Source organism: Bos grunniens, chromosome 10 (assembly GCF_055505025.1).
Source record: "Bos grunniens cultivar Pamir isolate PY7600 chromosome 10, Bosgru_T2T1.0, whole genome shotgun sequence".
NCBI classification, from domain to species: Eukaryota; Metazoa; Chordata; class Mammalia; order Artiodactyla; family Bovidae; genus Bos; species Bos grunniens.
In genome coordinates this window covers 67165260-67185310 of record NC_141174.1, presented here as the reverse complement: position 1 = coordinate 67185310, position 20051 = coordinate 67165260, and the positions used below count along the sequence as shown (strand labels likewise).

General features: G+C 37.1%; 1 protein-coding gene across 1 annotated transcript in view; it reads left to right on the top strand.

Moving 5' to 3' along the window:
• The window catches only part of KNL1 (kinetochore scaffold 1), a 63722-nt gene that overhangs the window by 709 nt on the left and 42962 nt on the right, over nucleotides 1-20051 (top strand). Inside the window, 4 exon segments of the mRNA XM_086321863.1 lie at nucleotides 7108-7160; nucleotides 8220-8259; nucleotides 9776-9841; nucleotides 13854-13915. Coding sequence (XP_086177989.1) covers nucleotides 7126-7160; nucleotides 8220-8259; nucleotides 9776-9841; nucleotides 13854-13915 — 203 coding nt within the window. The 5' untranslated portion in view covers nucleotides 7108-7125.

The window sequence follows — 20051 nt, the reverse complement described above, 5'->3', positions numbered from 1 at the left end:
GTGCAGGACTCGCTCTTCTCTCACCTCGGCCTGCACTTGGGCCGCCTCTCGCCCCGCTAGCAGTCTCCATCCACACCTGGGCCCCACGAGCGGCCCTGGGTCGCTGGCCCGCGGCTCTCCCAGCGTCCCGCCCCGCCATCTTCTGTCAGGGCTCCAGGACTCCCTAGCACCTACCTCCTTTTCCCTTCTTTGGGGAACTCACGGGTGTTTGCATTTCTTACTCAGTCTTTTCTTAGCTATAAATGAAGTGACAGAAATGTGATTTTAAACTCTCGGTTTATGGTTTATTTACAGTGTCTGATCTGAGTGCTAGCGGCACTGAGCAGATTTTGAGTCTTCTGCGGATGTAATAACATAAATAAAGCCAGTATTAGTACGCCACAAATAAGTTTTTTAAAAATCCTCGGTGCATTATTAAGCCAGAGTTAAGGAGTCTTTTCTTGCTGTTTGTCTCAATAGTAGAGTTTCAGAAAAAAGTTCTAAAAATATATGTTTTGTCGATTGGAATTTTAAAGATAGGTTTATAGAGATATGACAGAGAAGACCAAAGCAGAGCTTACTTTAGGTATGAAGATTGAAGTTTTCAGTTGAATTGGATCAGTCTAATTCCTCAGATCTGTATTGGATTCCTTGTCTTGTGCTCGGGCAGGGAGCAGATGATTCAGTCCCTCATCTAGAATTTACAGTCCAGAACGGGAAGGAATTGATATACACAGATAACTATAAAGCAAGACTGTAAAGGATTACAGGACATTCTAAAGGAATGTGGGAACACAGACCAGCTTATTTAATGCTTTTTGGCAATGGAGACTAGAGGAGGCTTCTTGGAGAAAGTGGTATTTAAGGTGGAACTTGAAGGAAAGAATGATTTGAAATGTGAATTTAACGTACTGTAAAGGTTGCGTTCCAAGTGATATGATTTTTCTTGACAACGTGAAATGGCTGGAAATTTTTACAAGGTGACAAGTAGATGTAAACTGAATGAAAAATACTTGGAGTGGTAATATTAATGATGTGTTTGATGCTAAGTAAGAGACAGTAAAAGATACCCTAGATATTGGTAGTAGGACAGTGCTGACCAATAAAACTTCCAGTGTTAATGGTAATGTTTAATTTCTGCATTGCTCAGCACGGTACTCATTAATCTCATATGACTGTTGAGCACCTACAGTGTGGCTAATTGTGACAAGAATGGTGTTTTAAATTTTATTGCATTTTAATTAAATTTAAATTATCTGATATAGCACAGGTCTAGAGTCTATATCACTGGACACTATGAAATATATTAACTGTTGTTCAGTGGCTCAGTCGTGTCTGACTGAGAGCGCATGGACTGCAGCAAGCCAGCCTTCCCTGTCTTTCACCATTTCCCAGAGCTTGCTCAAAGTCATGTCCATTGAATCGGTGATGCCATCCAATCATCTTTCTCAGCGTCAGGGTCTTTTCCAATGAGTGGGCTCTTTGCATCAGGTGGCCAAAGTATTGGAACTTCAGCCTCAGCACCAATCCTTCCAATGAATATTCAAGGTTGATTTCCTTTAGGATGGACTGGTTTGATCTCCTTGCTTTCCAAAGGACTCTCAAGAGTCTTCTCCAACACCACAGTTCAGAAGCATCAATTCTTTGGCGCTCAGCTTTCTTTATAGTCCAACTCTCACATCCATACATGACTACTGGAAAAACCATAGCTTTGACTATGTGGACCTTTGTCGGCAAAGTAATGTCTCTGCTTTTTATTACACTGTCTAGGTTTGTCATAGCTTTTCTTGCAAAGAGCAAGCGTCTTAATTTCATGGCTGCAGTCACTGTCCGCAGTGATTTTGGAGCCCAAGGAAATAAAATCTGTCACTATTTCCATTGTTTCCCCATCTATTTGCCATGAAGTGATGGGATCGGGTGCCATAATCTTAGTTTTTTGGATGTTGAGTTTTAAGCCAGCTTTTTCACTCTCCTCTTTCACTTTCATCCAGAGGCTCTTTAGCTCCTCTTCACTTTCTGCCATAAGGGTGGTGTCATCTGAATATCTGAGATTATCGATATATACATAAACTGAATGAAAAGATATTTTATTTTGTTCTTAAATAATCGCAATTATTTGATTGGATATGTGCACCTGTTGTAGCTGAAAATGGGGTCCAACTGCTTACCGCTCAAAAGTCAATAAAGAGGCAAGGTTGGTGGAAAGCAAAGTTTGCTTCTTTTTGGATGCTGGCAACAGGCTAGGAGGGCAGACTTCTGTTCAAAGCCCAACTCTCCCCCACTGATGATCAGTGGGCAACAGATTTTAAAGGGAGAGGCTACATGCAGAAACAGCACAGTCAGCTCTGACAGTCATCTTGAAATTGATCATGTGGTGGTCTGACCAACATCATCTTGATTGTTTTAAATACAGTTGATCTTCAGTTCTAGGATGGGCTTGTTCCCGTTTCTTTGAGACTAATTCTCTGAACAGTGGCAGCTTATGTCATGGCTACAGTCTAGTCATCGTGTAGTTCACTTCTTCCACCTGGTGGGGGTTTCAGTATCTTTAAGAGCTCACAGGATATGGCCCAGAATAATATCTATAGCCCTTGAGAAGGAACTAAAGGTCCTTTACTATGCTTGATGACTAAACTATTATTATGTGGTCTCTTTGGCTGTTTTCCTTTGTATCTGCATTTTCTCACTTCTCTGATTATGCTTATTCTTTGGGTAAAGTTTTTCCATAGACAAAAGGCAGGTGGAGAACATGAGGAACAAGGTTCATAGTGTCCTTCTCCATTTCATGTTGAACACTATGCAACTTTCAGATCTTGGAATCGGATACTGCCATGCTCATTTCTGGGGCCACATTGATCAAAAGTACTTGCTTTATATCACAGCAACTGCCAAAAATCCAGCTTTGCAATAATATGTAAACAAAACTAGTGTAAGGTCAATGGGTACTCTTTTGAACTAGCAGTAGATAGATGTTGAGAATTGTTTCTCTCAGAAATTTAAAATATTCCAGAACCCCTTTGTGAGTATGCTGTAGCACCCCTCCTTACGTGCCTGGTGCACAGTTTTGGAACCAATTAATAATCAATGAATGTGATGATGATCAAAAGTTCAACCATAACAGCATTTTACACATGAGGCTTAATGTGAGAGTCTGCAGTCTATTTCTGTTGGAAGTGGAACTTACAGATATGTAATAAATAGAGTATTTTTAAAAGAGGACATCAGTAAGCTTCAACTCTTTATCACTTAAGTGCTAACTAAGTCTGGCAGAGAGACAGGGCTTATGCACAATGACTGTTTCAAACAATGAATATGTTTAGATGACTCAAGGCTATGGTTTTTCCAGTAGTCATGTACAGATGTAGAAAGTGAAAGTGAAGTCACTCAGTTGTGTCTGACTCTTTGTGACCCCATAGACTGTAGCCTACCAGGCTCCTCTGTCCATGGGATTTTCCAGGCAATAGTACTTGAATGGATTGCCATTTCCTTCTCCAGGGGATCTTCCTAACCCAGGGCTCGAACCCAGGTCTCCCACATTATAGACAAACGCTTTACTGTCTGAGCCACCAGGGAAGTCCAGATGTAGAACTGCACAATAAAGAAGGCAGAGTGCCATACAATTGATGATTTTGAACCGTGGCACTCTTGACAGTCCTTTGGAAAGCAAAGAGATCAAACCAGTCGATTTTTAAGGAAATCAACCCTGAATACTCTTCGGAAGGACTGATGCTGAAGCTCTGATACTTTGACTACCTGATGCGAAGAGGTGATTCATTGGAAAAGACCCTGATGCTGGGAAAGACTGAAGGCAGAAGGGGAAGAGGCTGACAAAGGATGAGATGGTTGAATGACATCACTGATTCACTGGACATGAACTTGGGCAAACTCTGGGAGGTGGTGAGGGACAGGGAAGCCTTGTGTGCTGCAGTCCATGGTGTTGTGAAGAGTTGGACACAACTTGGTGACTGAGCAACAAGTTTGATAGTACTTTAAGTTTTATCTGTGAATTTTGAATATGGACTTGAAAATATTTCTAAAAGGAGAAAAAAATATGGAAGGCATTGAGTTTATTGAGCTCATATTATTTACTAAGCACTGTGCCAAATTCTTAAAATGTGACAGTAAACGTAAGAGACACCAGCCCTATTCTCATGGAGTTTACTGTTTAGGCAAGGATATGTTGATGCAAATACTAGTCAATCTATAAATAAGAACAGAAGAGAGTTTATTTGAGCCAAACTAAGAAGTATAGCCTGGGAGACAGCCTTTCAGTTCTGAAGAACTATTCCGGAGAAGCATGATTTTCAGTGCAGCTTTATATCTTGTCAGAACAAAGAACATCAAATATAACAAGGGTACCTTCCTTCAGTGTTTCTTAAAGAAAGATTAACACATACACAGCCGGTCATTATGTTTTTGGAGCTTGGGAATGGAGCCTTATCATCAAAGGAGTACTAGCACTGACATCCCAGAAAGGGAGGCTTTTATGTCTATCTTCAAAACAGACATTCTTTACTTCTGGACAGTGTACCCTCTTCTTTAATGGCTAAAGCACATGTATAGTGTATTTTAGATAAGCTTTAATACTGGCTGTTCTAATTAGAATAAAGTTCAAGCCAAATCATGTGTAATCTGGCTTGATGACAATGGCTTCACCATACTTCAATATGTCAAAATTTCTTCCATCAGTTAGTTTGGGAAGATAGAAGGGATAATTAATTTACATAACAGACTTAAATTACAGTTGTGGTAATGCTACAAAGGAGACATACACAGTGATACAAATTGTACTTTTCTTGACTTTCTTGCCAAGAAATAATAGCAAATAAAAATTTGAAGACTTGGGAAGAGCTTTGTTTGTGCAGGAATAGAAATGCCAGTGTGTCTAGCACAGAGAGAGAAACAGTGGTATGAGATTTAAGTATGAAGTCTGAGAGGCAAGCAGGATCCAGATCTTGTAAAGCTTTGTAGGTCCTGGTAAAGAGTTTATTTTCAGTACAATGGTAAGCTTTTAAGGGGTTTTACATAGGGAATGTCTTAAAGATGATTTATGTTTAAGAACATAACTGCCTACTATGTGGAGAAAGGACTTCAGGGGGATAAGAGTGGAAGTAGGGAGACCAATGAGATGGAAATTGTAATATTCTACTTGAGAGATGAGGGCAGCTTGAATTATGGTGGTGAAGATAGAAGGGAATGAATTTGGGATATATATTGGATATAGAATCACTAAGACTTAGTGCTAGATTGAATAGAAGTGCAAACAGCTATCATACTTGGTTGATCTTGAAAAGTTTTCAGTTTTGCTGTTAAGTTGATGTTTGCTGCTTTTAAAATAGATACTGTTTGTTAGATTAAGGAATTTACTTTCTATTCCTAGTTTGCTAATTTTTTTTAATTTGAAAGGATGTTAAAAATCATCAAACTTTTTTTAATCTGTTGAGATAATTTATGATTTTTCCCTTTTAATCTGTTAGGATAGTAAATTGTAAAAATGATTTTCTAATGTTGAACCAATTTTGCATTTCTGGAATATAAGCAATGTGACCATAACACATTCTTCTTTTCACAAATTGCTCCTTTTTGCTATTTTTTTTTTTAGGATCTTATATTTTTTGTAGTAAAATTAGCATGTAATATTTACTTTGTTGTACTGTATATATATCGATATAGAGTGTCTGTGTATGAGATGGAGATGATTGCAGTTAAGAGAGTTTTCTTTAAAACAAAATAATTAAAGTAGTGGAGGTAGTTGCTTTTGGGAAAGAGGATAGTATGTACTATCTTAAAACTTTAAATTAAAAATATTATTTTAAGTAGATATGGCTATAATCTGTGAACAAGAGATAAGTAAAACCAGAAAAATGGATAAACAGGCTGAGAAAGTGATGGAGGACAAAAGGAGAGTCAGAGATCAAATTCTAGGTGATTCCCATTGCCTTATATATCTATGCTGCTGCTGCTTCTGCTAAGTCGCTTCAGTCGTGTCTGACTCTGTGTGACCCAATGGACAGCAGCCCACCAGGCTCCCCTGTCCCTGGGATTCTCCAGGCAAAAACACTGGAGTGGGTTGCCATTTCCTTCTCCAATGCATGAAAGTGAAAAGTGAAAGTGAAGTCGCTCAGTCGTGTCCGACTTTGTGTGACCGCATGGACTGCAGCCCACCAGGCTCCTCCGTCCATGGGATTTTCCAGGCAAGAGTACTGGAGTGGGTTGCCATTGCCTTCTCCGAGGTAGGAGCTAAGACCAACTAAAGAAACTTCAGGTTATGCTTCTTTTGCACACTCTTTCCAAGACAGATAGATACTCACTGAGTGGGATTGTAAGCATAATCAAATACTTTTTTTTTTTTTATATAATTTTTCGATTGATTTTTTGGCTGCACTGGTCTTAGTTGCTTTGCGAGGTGAATGGGAGCTTTTCTTCATTATGATGCATGGGCTTCCCATTGCGATGGCTTCTCTTGTTGCAGAGCACAGGCTCTAAGCTCACGGGCTTTAGTAGTTGCAGCTTGCAGGCCCTAGAGTGCCTGGGCTTCAGTGGTTGTGGCGCATGGGCTTAGTTGCTCAGTGGCATGTGCAGTTTTCCTGGACCAGAGATTAAACCCGTGACCCTTGCATTGGCAGACAGATCTTATTCACCCACCACCAGGGTAGTCCCAATTACAGTGTTTACAGGGTTATTTTTATGTCTTAATTTTTTTTTTTTCTGAGTAAAGTTAAATTTTCATGAGATAAATATTCATTTTGTGCAGATTTTATTAAGCTGTATTTTGACGGCTGATTGACTACATTTTGAGATTGAATTATTATGTAATCCATAAACTTCTATAAACTAGGACAGTTTTTTATTTGAAGCAATAAAGTCCATATCATCCCAATCAGTATTGGTCACTGATTTCATCTTGAATATGAGAATTTTCCAAGAGTGGTAATTAGAGCGGTGTAAAGTCCTCAAAATTTTTCATATTTCATATTCCTGTAATGAAAATTTTTCCTTCTTTCCTCCCTTTTTTGGCCCTCTCACAGAAAGTAATCCTAAAATCACAATTCTGTTCTTAATCTCTTCATTCATTACAGTTTCTCCTCCTTTTTTCTCACCTTTTCTCTTATTGTATATTTGTTACAGAAAAGTTTTTCTTCAAAAATGGATGGGATATCTTCAGAGGCTAATGACGAAAAGTAAGTTCTTGAAATGCAGCTAAAAACATTAACTCCTTATCAGAGAAAGATATTTTTCTAATCAGTAAGACATATGGATAACTTCTGAAATGTTTTCCCAATCTGTTCCAGGGAAAAGAAGTAAATGTTACAGAATCACGGCACTTCTTGTCATATCTTTGTATAAACTCATCTAGAATCAAAATTGAGACGGATTTAGAGACTGCCTCCCATCTCTTCAATTTAAGGATGAGAAAATTGAGGCCCAAGGAAATGATTTGTCTAAAGTTGGCATCACAAACTAGCAACTGTTTACAGCCTATAGGCATATGTATATATGACAAAGAAAAATATTGTTTAAACGTTGTTTTTTAATTTTTGAACTAGTTGCCAAAGTTTCATACAACAGTTAGATTTTCAGTTTTTTCTGAAAAATCGAGTGTTACGACACTGGGCTCATATTCTTGCTTGGCAACAACTAGCCTAGTGAAGTACATAGTAGCTGTAATGATCAAACCAGGCAGGAAGGAATTCTCTGTAGTCTCAACACCACCTATTTTTCTTAACATCTGCTAAATTATCTGTTTGGCTTTTTCAGTATTCAAAGCCTGGTCTAAAAAATCACACAGTAGTAAAACCAGAGCTAGAGGCTTTTGATTTATGATCCATTTATCTTTTGGGTTTTTTTTAGCCCATACTGCTGCTTATAGAATCTTAGTTCCCTGACCAGGGATTGAACCCATGCCCCCTACCCTGGAAGCTCAGAGCCCTGACCACTGGACCACCAGGGAATTACCTTTCTTATTGGTTTTTTTTTTTTTAGTCCATTTATCTTATAATCGTACTTATATCAATATGGTAAACTATGTTGTACTGATTGTTTTTCAGGAAATAGTTGTATGATATACCGTATGTATTTTAAAATGCTGACTTCCTAAATACTGAATTTAAGTCTTGTACTATAAAGTTTATTAAGTGAAAATGATGACTGATTTATAAGCATGGAAGAGATATTATAATGATGGGTTTTAGAATTCAGTCTTTTACCACTGTGTATGTAAAATTTTTTCCCTTTTTCAGTGGCAATGTGGAGAGACCTGTTGGAAGACGACATTCTTCAGTAAGAAACACTTATTTGAGCTATTGTTACCTTTTATTGATTGATGACTATATACCACAGTAATTTTGAATAGCATCATCATCCCAACCCTGCTGGCTTCTATTACTCTCTGGATAAAGACTCAAGTATTTAACCTGATTACACAATTCTGTAGATATACTAAAATTCCTATTTTATGGATTTCACGGTAATTTAATTCGTTGTGTTCTGTGTAAATTATTCTTTAATAAATCTGTTTAAAAATATATAAAAACTATTGTACAGAGCTGCAGCAAAACACAAAATAATCCAGCTAAAATCTATTTAAGCACAAAACTTTTTGAGTTATGAAATTGAAAAAAATCCAAAGATAGGGATGATATTAGGCACAAGTTAACTGACAAGGGGTTCCAGCAATAGCACCAGTGGTTCTGTGATGCTTTCGCCGTAAGAATCTTTGCCGCAAGCACTTTTGCCCCATTACTAATTGGCAGCAGTATTATCATTGTGGAAGGGTTTTATAACGCAATACAAAACTCAATTACAAATATGTATCCTAGTGTTTGAAAACTGATAACCTATCTTAGTAGAAGAAATTTTAGTGAAAAACTACGATGCCAAATGAAAAGTATGAATCAATAAATTTTTTTTAATGTATTAAATGTACTATGAGCGAAAGATAAAAGGCAAGTGCTTAGGTACAACCCGCAAAATAAAATCAGTTATTTATGCAGTATTGCCATGAATTTACACACATTTTAAATGTATTCAAGTATTCTGTATTTTGCAATAAAGTCTTTAACTTTGTTATTCATTTTTCATGTTTCATTATGTCCTTTTTAATGTCCCTCTTTTATCTTTTATAGCAAAATTGCCTTCTGGTCAATTAGTTATGCAGCAGAAGTGTTTGTAGGACAGATGTCTGTGCAAGGACACTTATGGTGAAAGTACTGGACCCAATTAGTACTTGATTTCCTTTCATTTTTATACTCTAATCTCTTCCTCTGGGTAGTGAACAGCTCTCTGTCTCTATTATTGTTATTACTACTGTACAGCTAGCTCACCCAACTTCCAGGTTCCAGTTCTACATAAAAAATAGTGTCTGTTTCCCCAGGATTAAAAAATAAATAAATAAACCCAGAATACTCAGGGTTGAATCATGTTGGCTCTGTTATTTTGATATGGGTCAAGTCCTCATTCCCAAACCAGTCACTATTGATGAAAGAATGTTTGTGCAGATTGATCTTGGCCCCAGGTTACCTGTTGAACCCTAGAGCTGAAGCAGAGTTTTACCCAGACCACATGGGATGAGAGTAAGCAAATAACTGGAAAATGGAGGCAAGGAGAAGGGAATGGAGCCAAATATTTAAAACCGCCACAGAGTACAAAGCAGTATGAATTTGTGGTGTTTTAGAGGTTTCTACAGGAATTTTAGCATCTCTACCTTTCTGATCATGATATAACTTGAAGTGATTTCAAGTTATATCATGAAATAATAATAGATAATAGCAGACTTTCTTGAATATTTCTCTTCTAGATATTGAAACCCCCAAGGAGTCCTCTTCAGGACCTCAGAGGTGGAAATGGGAATGAAACTATTCAGGTAAGTCTCTGGTACAAATGCATCATAGATGACTATTTTCAGTGATACTTTCAATAAGTAGAAAATTTGCTAGCTATTGAAGGGAGAGCACCATAAATGATTCTCAGTTGAATATGTATAAGTAAGCATTCCATGGCCCTCAGGTTATAATCCAAACATTTGAGCAAGCTGGCACTCTTGATTTTTAACCCCTATTTACTTTTCCAGACTTCTTGCCACTCTCATACATGTATCTCACCATTTAGAATTGCTTACCATTCCCCAAACAGACATGAACTGTCAAGGCTGCGGGTATTTATATGTGATATTACCTCTGTTAAGATGGCTTGTCCCTCATCCTTCATTTACCTGCCAGTATTTTATTAAAAATTTTTTGAAACACACTGAAAAGTAGAAAGAATTTTGTAGTGAATGTTCATATAGTCATTACCTAGATTCTACAGTTAATATTTTATCATACTTGGTTTATCACATATTTGTAGTCCTCTTTACCGCATAATTCCCGTTTGATCTCTAAGACTCAGCTTTGGTGTCACTTCTCTGAGAAAATCATCCCTTAACATATTCTGTTGTAGTTGTTTACTAATGTCCATTATAAATTAAGAACTCTCTTGAGATTAACTTTGTTGTGTGTGTTTTTAGTGTATTATACGTGGTATATAATTCACTTTCAGTACATTTTGTTGAATGATGAAATGTGTATAGCTTTGGAGACCATTTAATTCTGAGTGCTTACCCTACTTTAGCCTCTATAAATAAATTTTTCTATTTCTCAAATACATCAAGCCTTTGCACATGATCTGAATCAAATGCTTTCCTTCTGTTCAACTCTTCATCTGACTACTAATTAATCCTTCAGATCTCAAATGTACTTCTTCACAGAAATCTTCCATAATTCTCAGGCCAAATTATTATTTTTTAATGTAGTTTTTATTCCTATCACTACATTTTGAATTTTATATTTGTGTAGATTTTTGTTTTAATGTCTGTGTTACCATTAATCCCCAGTAGAGTAGGGACTGTACTGTTTGCTTTACCATTCTTCTGTTGTCACTCAGCGTGAGATTTAGTATGTGTGGTTTTTTTTTTAGTTTAATGAATGTTTGAATGAGTAAATAATGTATTCAAAGATTCATAGAGCTTTAAAACTAACAGGACCTCAATAGTAATCTTGAATCTTATTCCTTAATTTTATAAATAAGAAATAGGAGGTCCAGAGAGGTTAAATGTTTGTCTAACCCCACACAATTAGTGGCAGACTTCAGATTGGAGCTGTAATCTCCTTAGTGCTCTTTCTAATATACCACGCAAATTTCAGGGTTTTTTAAAAGGTAAGAAGTATAGTAGTATTTATTATGTCCATATTATTGTCATTATTAAGCTCAAGGCCACCTGTAGTGTCTGCCAGGATCTTAACAGAGAGGATGAACATTCTTGATTCTTTGTAACAAAATTTATGCTCAGGTATCCAGAATTAGGAAAGCAAAATTCTCTATGGATTTCATTTGGTTTTGTGTTTGGTATCGATATGAGTAAAAATGTTCGTCCTTGTTAAGGAAGATGAAGGAAAATAAAAATAGTATAATGAAAATATGTTCAGCATCACTAATCATTAGGGAAATGCAAGTCAAAACCACAGTAAGATATGAATTCATATCTGTTAGGATGGCTACTGTTAAAAAAAAAACAAAAAATAGCAACAGTTGGCTAGGATGTAGAGTAATTGGAACCACCTGACTCTTGAGAAACCTATATGCAGGTCAGGAAGCAACAGTTAGAACTGGACATGGAACAACAGACTGGTTCCAAATAGGAAAAGGAAGTATGTCAAGGCTGTATATTGTCACCCTGCTTATTTAACTTATATGCAGAGTACATCATGAGAAACGTTGGGCTGGAAGAAGCACAAGCTGGAATCAAGATTGCCGGGAGAAATATCAATAACCTCAGATATGCAGATGACACCACCCTTATGGCAGAAAGTGAAGAGGAACTCAAAAGCCTCTTGATGAAGGTGAAAGAGGAGAGTGAAAAAGTTGGCTTAAAGCTCAACATTCAGAAAACTGAGATCATGGCATCTGGTCCCATCACTTCATGGGAAATAGATGGGGAAAGAGTGGAAACAATGTCAGACTTTATTTTTCTGGGCTCCAAAATCACTACAGATGGTGATTGCAGCCATGAAATTTAAAGACGCTTACTCCTTGGAACGAAAGTTATGACCAACCTGGATAGCATATTGAAAGGCAGAGACATTACTTTGCTAACAAAGGTCTGTCTAGTCAAGGCTATGGTTTTTCCAGTAGTTATGTATGGATGTGAGAATTGGACTGTGAAGAAAGCTGAGCGCTGAAGAATTGATGCTTTTGAAATGTGGTGTTGGAGAAGACTCTTGAGTCCCATGGACTGCAAGGAGATCCAACCAGTTCATTGTAAAGGAGATCAGTCCTGGGTGTTCTTTGGAAGGAATGATGCTAAAGCTGAAACTCCAGTACTTTGGCCACCTCATGCGAAGAGTTGACTCATTGGAAAAGACTCTGATGCTCTGAGGGATTGGGGGCAGGAGGAGAAGGGGACGACAGAGGATGAAATGGCTGGATGGCATCACTGACTCGATGGACGTGAGTTTGAGTGAACTCCGAGAGTTGATGATGGACAAGGAGGCCTGGTGTGCTGTGATTCACGGGGTCGCAAAGAGTCGGACATGACTGAGCGACTGAACTGAACTGACTGTGTACTATTGGTGGGAATGTAAAATGCGTACAGCTGCTATAGAAAATAATGATTCCTCCAGAAACTAAAATAGATTTACCATATGATTCAGCAATTCCACTTCTGGGTATATACCCCAAAGAATTAAAAGCAGAGTCTTGAAGAGATGTACACCACTGTTCATAGCAGGGTTATTCACAGTAGCCAAAAGGTGGCAGCAACCCAGAATCCATTGACAGATGAATGGATAAACAAAAGGTGGTATTAATGGAATATTATTCAGCCTTAAGAAGGTAATTCTGATACATACTACAATGTGAATGAACCTTGAGAACATGATGTTAAAAGAAAGAAAAAAGCCACAAAAGACAAATACTTTTATGAATTACCTGGACTAGTCAGATTCATAGAAACAGAAAGTAAAATTGTGGTTGTGGGGAAGTTGAGGCATATGAGGGAGTTGTTTGTTGAGTATAGTTTCACTTTTGAAAGATGAAAAGATTTCTGGGGATTGGTTACACAACCATATAGATGTATGTAACAGTACTGAAGCGTACACTTAAAAACAGTTAAAAGAGGCTTGAGTATGTTAAGTAAAATAGTCACAGAAGAACAAAAACTCCATGATTCCACTTATGTGCAATGTCCAAAAGAGCCAAATTCATAGAATCAGAAAGCGGGGGAGTGGTTATCAGAGACTGAAAGGAGAGGGAAATGGAGAGTTGCCAATCAATGGGTATAAAGTTTCGGTTATACATGGTGAATGAATTCTAGAGATTCACTGTATAACACTATGTCTATAGTTAACAACATTGTATTGTACACTTAAAAATCTGTTAAGAGAGTAGATCGCATCAAGTTCTTACCATAATAAAATTAGAAAAATTGTAAGTGATTTTATGTTAATTGTATTTTACCACAATTTAAAAAATTCTTTTAATCTTAAAAATAGCATAGTAAGGTTACCATGATAGGTAATATATCACTTGTTTTGTTTCCAGTCTTTCTTCTACTGGATAGCAAAATTACCATTTATTTAAAGGAGAGAGAAAAGGTTAAGGACAATAATCACCTTCCTTAAATATATGTTGTTTGTGTCAGTGAGCTTATCATCATTCACATTGAAAATCATATTCATGTTAAGTGCTTCTGTATTGGAATTTTTTGAAGGATCAAATTATCAAAATTAATAATATCACATTAATTTAAAATAAGACCTGGTGTCTGTCATATCATACTCTTGGAAACATACTTCTTAGTGGTTTCATTAAGAATCTTACCATATATTCTCTACCCTTAGGAACCCAATGCTTTGAGAAATAAGAAAAACTCTCGTCGAGTGAGCTTTGCAGATACTATAAAGTAAGTTGAAAAAAATAATTTAAATGTTACTGGTAATACTTTTTTGTGTGTTACACCAAATATGTTGGTACTAACTGATTTGGATAATTGGTGTGTCAATTAGATAAACGTTAGAAAATTGTTATTTAAAAGTCTGTTATGCTTAAAAGACGGAGAAGGCAATGGCACCCCACTCCAGTATTCTTGCCTGGAAAATCCCATAGACGGAGGAGCCTGGAAGGCTCCAGTCCATGGGCTCACAAAGAGTCCGACACGACTGAGGGACTTCACTTTCACTTTTCACTTTCATGCATTGGAGAAGGAAATGGCAACCCACTCCAGTGTTCTTGCCTGGAGAATCCCAGGGATGGGGGAGCCTGGTGGGCTGCCATCTATGGGGTTGCACAGAGTCGGACACGACTGAAGCGACTTAGCGGCAAGCAGGAGCAGCATGCTTAAAAGAAACACTGAAAGCATCCCCTCTAAAGTCCAGAAGAAAAACAACTATGTTTTACTGCTGTTATTTAACATTTTTTTGAGGTGCTAAACAACAAAAATAGAGAAAAAAATCGGAGTTATAAAAATTTGAATATATTTCCTACATAATAATAATCAGAAGATAAATGTCTTTTTTTCTTTATATTTTGTTGCTATAAATTTAATAATAATAGCATATGAAGAATAAAACATTACTGAAGGATACTAAGTTAAGAATTGTACAGGGAATTCCCTGGTGTGGCCAAAAAAAAAAAAAAAAGAATTGTACAAGTGAAGACAAGTACCTAAATAAAAAGATTTAATATCATAAAGACGTCACTTCTCCCTGTTATTAATTTAATGTAATTCTTATATGTAGTATTTTTATGATTATTTTCTTGATGCTCATCAATATATTTGTATTTCCTCACTGAAGAGTTATTTGAGAATTTTAAAATTCATATCTAGTAAAGGCATTTTGTGGTCATTTTCAGTTATATTGTAGTGAGAAAATGCTAATCTGTATTATTTTGATTTTTATTGACATTTTCTGTGTGATCTTATGTATGATCAATTATTGTGAATTATCCATAAGTACTTGGAAAAGAAGATAATATTTTGACTATTGGAGTGTAGAATTTGGCATATCAATTCTATCCATTTTCTACCTTTTATTATTTGGGTCTTCTGTAATCTTATATAGTTTCAGTCACTCTAATTTCCATGAATTATGAGAGGTAAATTAGTCTCTAATTGATACTGCATCCCACTCTAACTCTTTATCCAATAGTTTTTCTCTGTGAATGTTTATTCTATGTTCATTGGTGCATATTATCATTGTTGATCTTTATTCAAGATTGTACTTTCTGGCATTACAAACTAATCATCTTTGCTTTGTTTATTGCTTTTTGATTCAGATTCTACCTAGACTGCTGTTAAGGTTTCTGTCTCTGCTAGATTTTTGCTTTCATATTTGTGGTACACCTTTTTGTATTGTTTGACCATGTATGAACAATTGTAAAGTTAGTCTGTTCCCTCCCTTCCTTGTACTATTTAATATGCTTAAACTTCAGTTAAAACTTCATTGTTTTATATGATATCCTTTGGTATTTATAAAGGATGAGGTAGTTAGCCTACTTCTTCCTTTTATTTTTCCCCCATCCTCATTCCTTTCTTAATTTTTTTTTTTTGAAATGTTTATCATGTCTCTTTTTCCCTCTCTCTTTCTCTCTCGTATCTCTCTCTCTCTCTCTGGGAATTTGACGTTAGGGAATCTGTCACATTTGTGTATCAGTTCTATTATATATATTTAATTGTTCATATCAGTTCTGTCACAATAGTTGCCCTAATTATCTCTTGGTTGGTTGAAGCTTTTTCCCTTATATTTGAGGGCTCATTTGAACAATACTCTCTGAGTTCTTGGGTACTCAAACTGTTAGTTACAGGCTTTATACTTGACGATTTAGCTGAATATAAAATCTTCAGTTCACTTTCTCTTTAAAGAACTTGTTAATGTGGTTCTGTTCTTTTAGCATTGAATGCTTCCATGAACAAGTCAGAGGAGAGTCTTTTCATTTCCTATCTTTGAAGTTTATTGACTTTACTAGAATGCATCTTCATTTTGACTGCTTTGGGTCTTGAATCTTGAATCAACCTTTTAATATTTTTTCTATTCCATTATGTAAATTTCATTCAGTTCACTTCAGTCGCTCAGTCGTGTACGATCTTTTGTGACGCCATGGATTGCAGCACGCCATGCTTCCCTGTCCATCACCAACTCCTGGAGCTTGCTCAAACTCATGTCCATCCAGTTGGTGATGCCATCCAACCATCTCATCCTCTGTTGTCCCCTTCTCCTTTTGCCTTCAATCTTTCCCAGCATCAGGGTCTTTTCAAATGAGTCAGTTCTTCGAATCAGGTGGCCAAAGTGTCGGAGTTCAGTTTCAGCATCAGTCATTTCAATGAATATTCAGGACTGATTTCCTTTAGGATGGACTGGTTGGATCTCCTTGCAGTCCAAAGGGCTCTCAAGAGTCCTCTCCAACACCACAGTTCAAAAGCATCAATTCTTCAGCATTCAGCTTTCTCTATAGTCTAACTCTCACATCCATATATGACTACTGGAAAAACCACAGCTTTGACTAGACAGACCTTTGTTGGCAATGTAATGTCTCTGCTTTTTAATATACTATCTAGCTTGGTCATAGCTTTTCTTTCAAGGAGCAAGTGTCTTTTAATTTCACGGCTGCAATCACCATCTGCAGTGATTTTGGAGCCCCCCAACATAAAGTCTGTCACTGTTTCCAGTGTTTCCCTATCTATTTGCCATGAAGTGATGGGACCAGATGCCATGATGTTCTTTTTCTGAATGTTGAGTTTTCAGCCAACTTTTTCCCTCTCCTGTTTCACTTTCATCAAGAGGCTCTTTATCTTCTTTACATTCTGCCACAAGGGTGGTGTCATCTGTATATCTGAGGTTATTGATGTTTCTCCCTGCAATTTTGATTCCAGCTTGTACTTCATCCAGCCTGGCATTTCTCATGATGTACTCTACATATAAGTTAAATAAGTAGGGTAACAATATACAGCCTTGACGTACTTCCTTTTCCTATTTGGAACCAGTCTATTGTTCCATGTCCAGTTCTAACTGTTGCTTCCTGACCTGCATACAGATTGCTCAAGAGGCAGGTAAGGTGGTCTGGTGTTTCCATCTCTTTAAGAATTTTACAGTTTGTTTTGGTCCACACAGTCAAAGGCTTTGGTGTAGTCAATAAAGCAGAAGTAGATGTTTTCCTGGAACTCTCTTGCTTTTTTTATGATTCAACAGATGTTGACAATTTGATCTCTGGTTTCTCTGCCTTTTTCAAATATAGCTTGAACATATGGAAGTTCTCGTTCATGTACTGTTGAAGCCTCTCTTGGAGAATTTTGAGCTAGCATGTGAGATGAGTGCAGTTGTGTAGTAGTTTGAACATTCTTTGGCATTGCCTTTCTTTGGGATTGGAATGAAAACTGATCTTTTCCAGTCCTGTGGCCACTGCTGAGTTTTCCAAATTTGCTGGCACATTGAATGCAGCACTTTCACAGCATCATCTTTTAGGACTTGAAATAGCTCACCTGGAATTCCATCACCTCCACTAGCCTTGTTCATAGTGATGCTCCTAAGGCCCACTTGACTTCGCATTTCAGGATGTCTGGCTCTAGGTGAGTGATCACACCATCGTGGTTATCTGGGTCATGAAGATCTTTTTTGCATAGTTCTTCTGTGTATTCTTGCCACCTCTTCTTAAGATCTTCTGCTTCTGTTAGGTCCATACCATTTCTGTCCTTTATTGAGCCCATCTTTGCATGAAATGTTCCCTTGGTATCTCTAATTTTCTTGAAGAGATCTTTACGATCACTGAGGAATGCTTTCTTATCTCTCTTTGCTATTCTTTGAAACTCTGCATTCAGATGGATATATCTTTCCTTTTCTCTTTTGCCGTTTGCTTCTCTTCTTTTCTCAGCTATTTGTAAGGCCTCCTCGGTCAAACATTTTGCCTTTTTGCATTTCTTTTTCTTGGGGATGGTCTTGATCACCGCCTCCTATACAATGTCACGAACTTCCTTCCATAGTTCTTCAGGTGCTCTATCAAATCTAATTCCTTGAATCTGTTTGTCACTTCCACTGTATAATCATAAAGGATTTGATTTAGGTCATACCTGAATAGCCTAGTGGTTTTCCCTACTTTCTTCAGTTTAAGTCTGAATTTTGCAAGGAGTTCATGATCTGAGCCACAGTCAGCTCCCGGTCTTATTTTTTTGACTCTATGGAGCTTCTCCATTTTCTGCCACAAAGAATGTAATCGATCTGATTTTGGTATTGACCATCTGGTGATGTCCATGTGTAGAGTCTTTTCTTGTGTTGTTGGAAGAGGGTGTTTGCTATGACCAGTGCATTCTCTTGGCAAAACTCTGTTAGCCTTTGCCCTGATTCATTTTGTATTCCAAGCCCAAACTTTCTTATTACTCCAAGTATCTCTTGACTTCCTACTTTTGCATTCCAGTCCCCTATGATGAAAAGGACATCTTTTTTAGGTGTTAGTTCTAGAAGGTCTTGTAGGTCATCGTAGAACTGTTCAAATTCAGCTTCTTCAGCATTAGTGGTTAGGGCATAGACGTGGATTACTGTGATATTGAATGGTTTGCCTTCAAACAGAGATGACTCTATCATTTTTGAGATTGCACCCAAGTACCACATTTTGGACTCTTGTTAACTATGATGGCTACTCCATTTCTTCTAAGGGATTCTTGCCCACAGTAGTAGATATAATGGTCATCTGAATTAAACTCACCCCTTCCAGTGAATTTTAGTTCACTGATTCCTAAAACGTCGAGGTTCACACTTGCCATCTCCTGTTTGACCACTTCCAATTTACCTTGATTCATGGACCTAACGTTCCAGGTTCCTATGCAATATTGTTCTTTATAGCATCAGACTTTACGTCCATCACCAGTCATATCCACAACTGGGCATTGTTTTCGCTTTGGCTCCATGTCTTCTTTCTTTCTGGAGTGATTTCTCCATTCTTCTCCAGTAGCATATTGGGCACCTGTCAACCTGGGGAGTTCATCTTTCAGTGTCATATCTTTTTGCCTTTTCACTAGGGACTCAATACTTTATAAATACAATGTTTATAATCTTTGCTTTTCTGTGTTATAGTCTCTCTTAATTCCTTTTATTTTCTTTTACTTTGTTTAGTTAAATTTTTCTGTTCTTTATCATATTTTCCAAAGTACTTACTCACTCTGACTCTTCCAGTTTCACCTTCTTTCTGTTGATGATTATATTTTTTCTTCTGCTTCTTTCATTAATTTCATCTATTTGTGTGTCATTTTCTGTCTTCTTATCTTTTCCTTGAGTTCTTGCATTTCTGCCTTTCAGAGAGATGATTGCTTTGTTATGCTTTTTAAATCCATAGCAAACTGTGCATATAGTTTTCATCATCTTTGGGACATTTTTCTCAGTATTTTTTTTATGTTAATAAAGTATATTATGCTTTGCTTTCTTTTAATCTTTGGTGTCTTTCTGGATTGTATGCTTTTTCCTCATCATTGAATATGTTGGGTGTTCCTGAACCAGTTATTTTCAAGACATTTCTGTGGAGGAGGAGGGGATGTGGTGGTATTCCAGGGTAGCTGTTTTTCTATAAATAGGCTTTCTTTTTAGCTATTGTAAAGACAGACTGTCTATTTAATATCACCACCTTCAAATTTTATTTTCTGTATAACTTAGACTGCTTTGACTTGGCCTATAGTGAGATGAGTTCCTAGATCAATTTAACCTTGGATTTGAACAGTTTTGGATGAGACTTGATTGTTTTCATGTCCAGAAATCTTCTAGGCAAGTCCTGGGCTTTAATCTCCATTATTTCCCATTCCTCATTTGTTCCTCTGTCTCCTCCAAATTCTTTACCTTAATAAACCTTTAGGATCAGACAGATGAAAGAAATTCAGTTCTGCAGTTGCCACATAAAACATGATTTTGCACTAGGATGCCCAGGATTTCAGTTGTAGGGCTGCTGGGAAAATGTTTTCTTCTTTTCCTTAGAGGAAGAGTAAGTAGATGTTGGTAAGGGGTGAAGTAGGGAGTTCCCTCTTAGCAGACACTGTGTGACATCTTTCTGTTAACTGAGTAGTT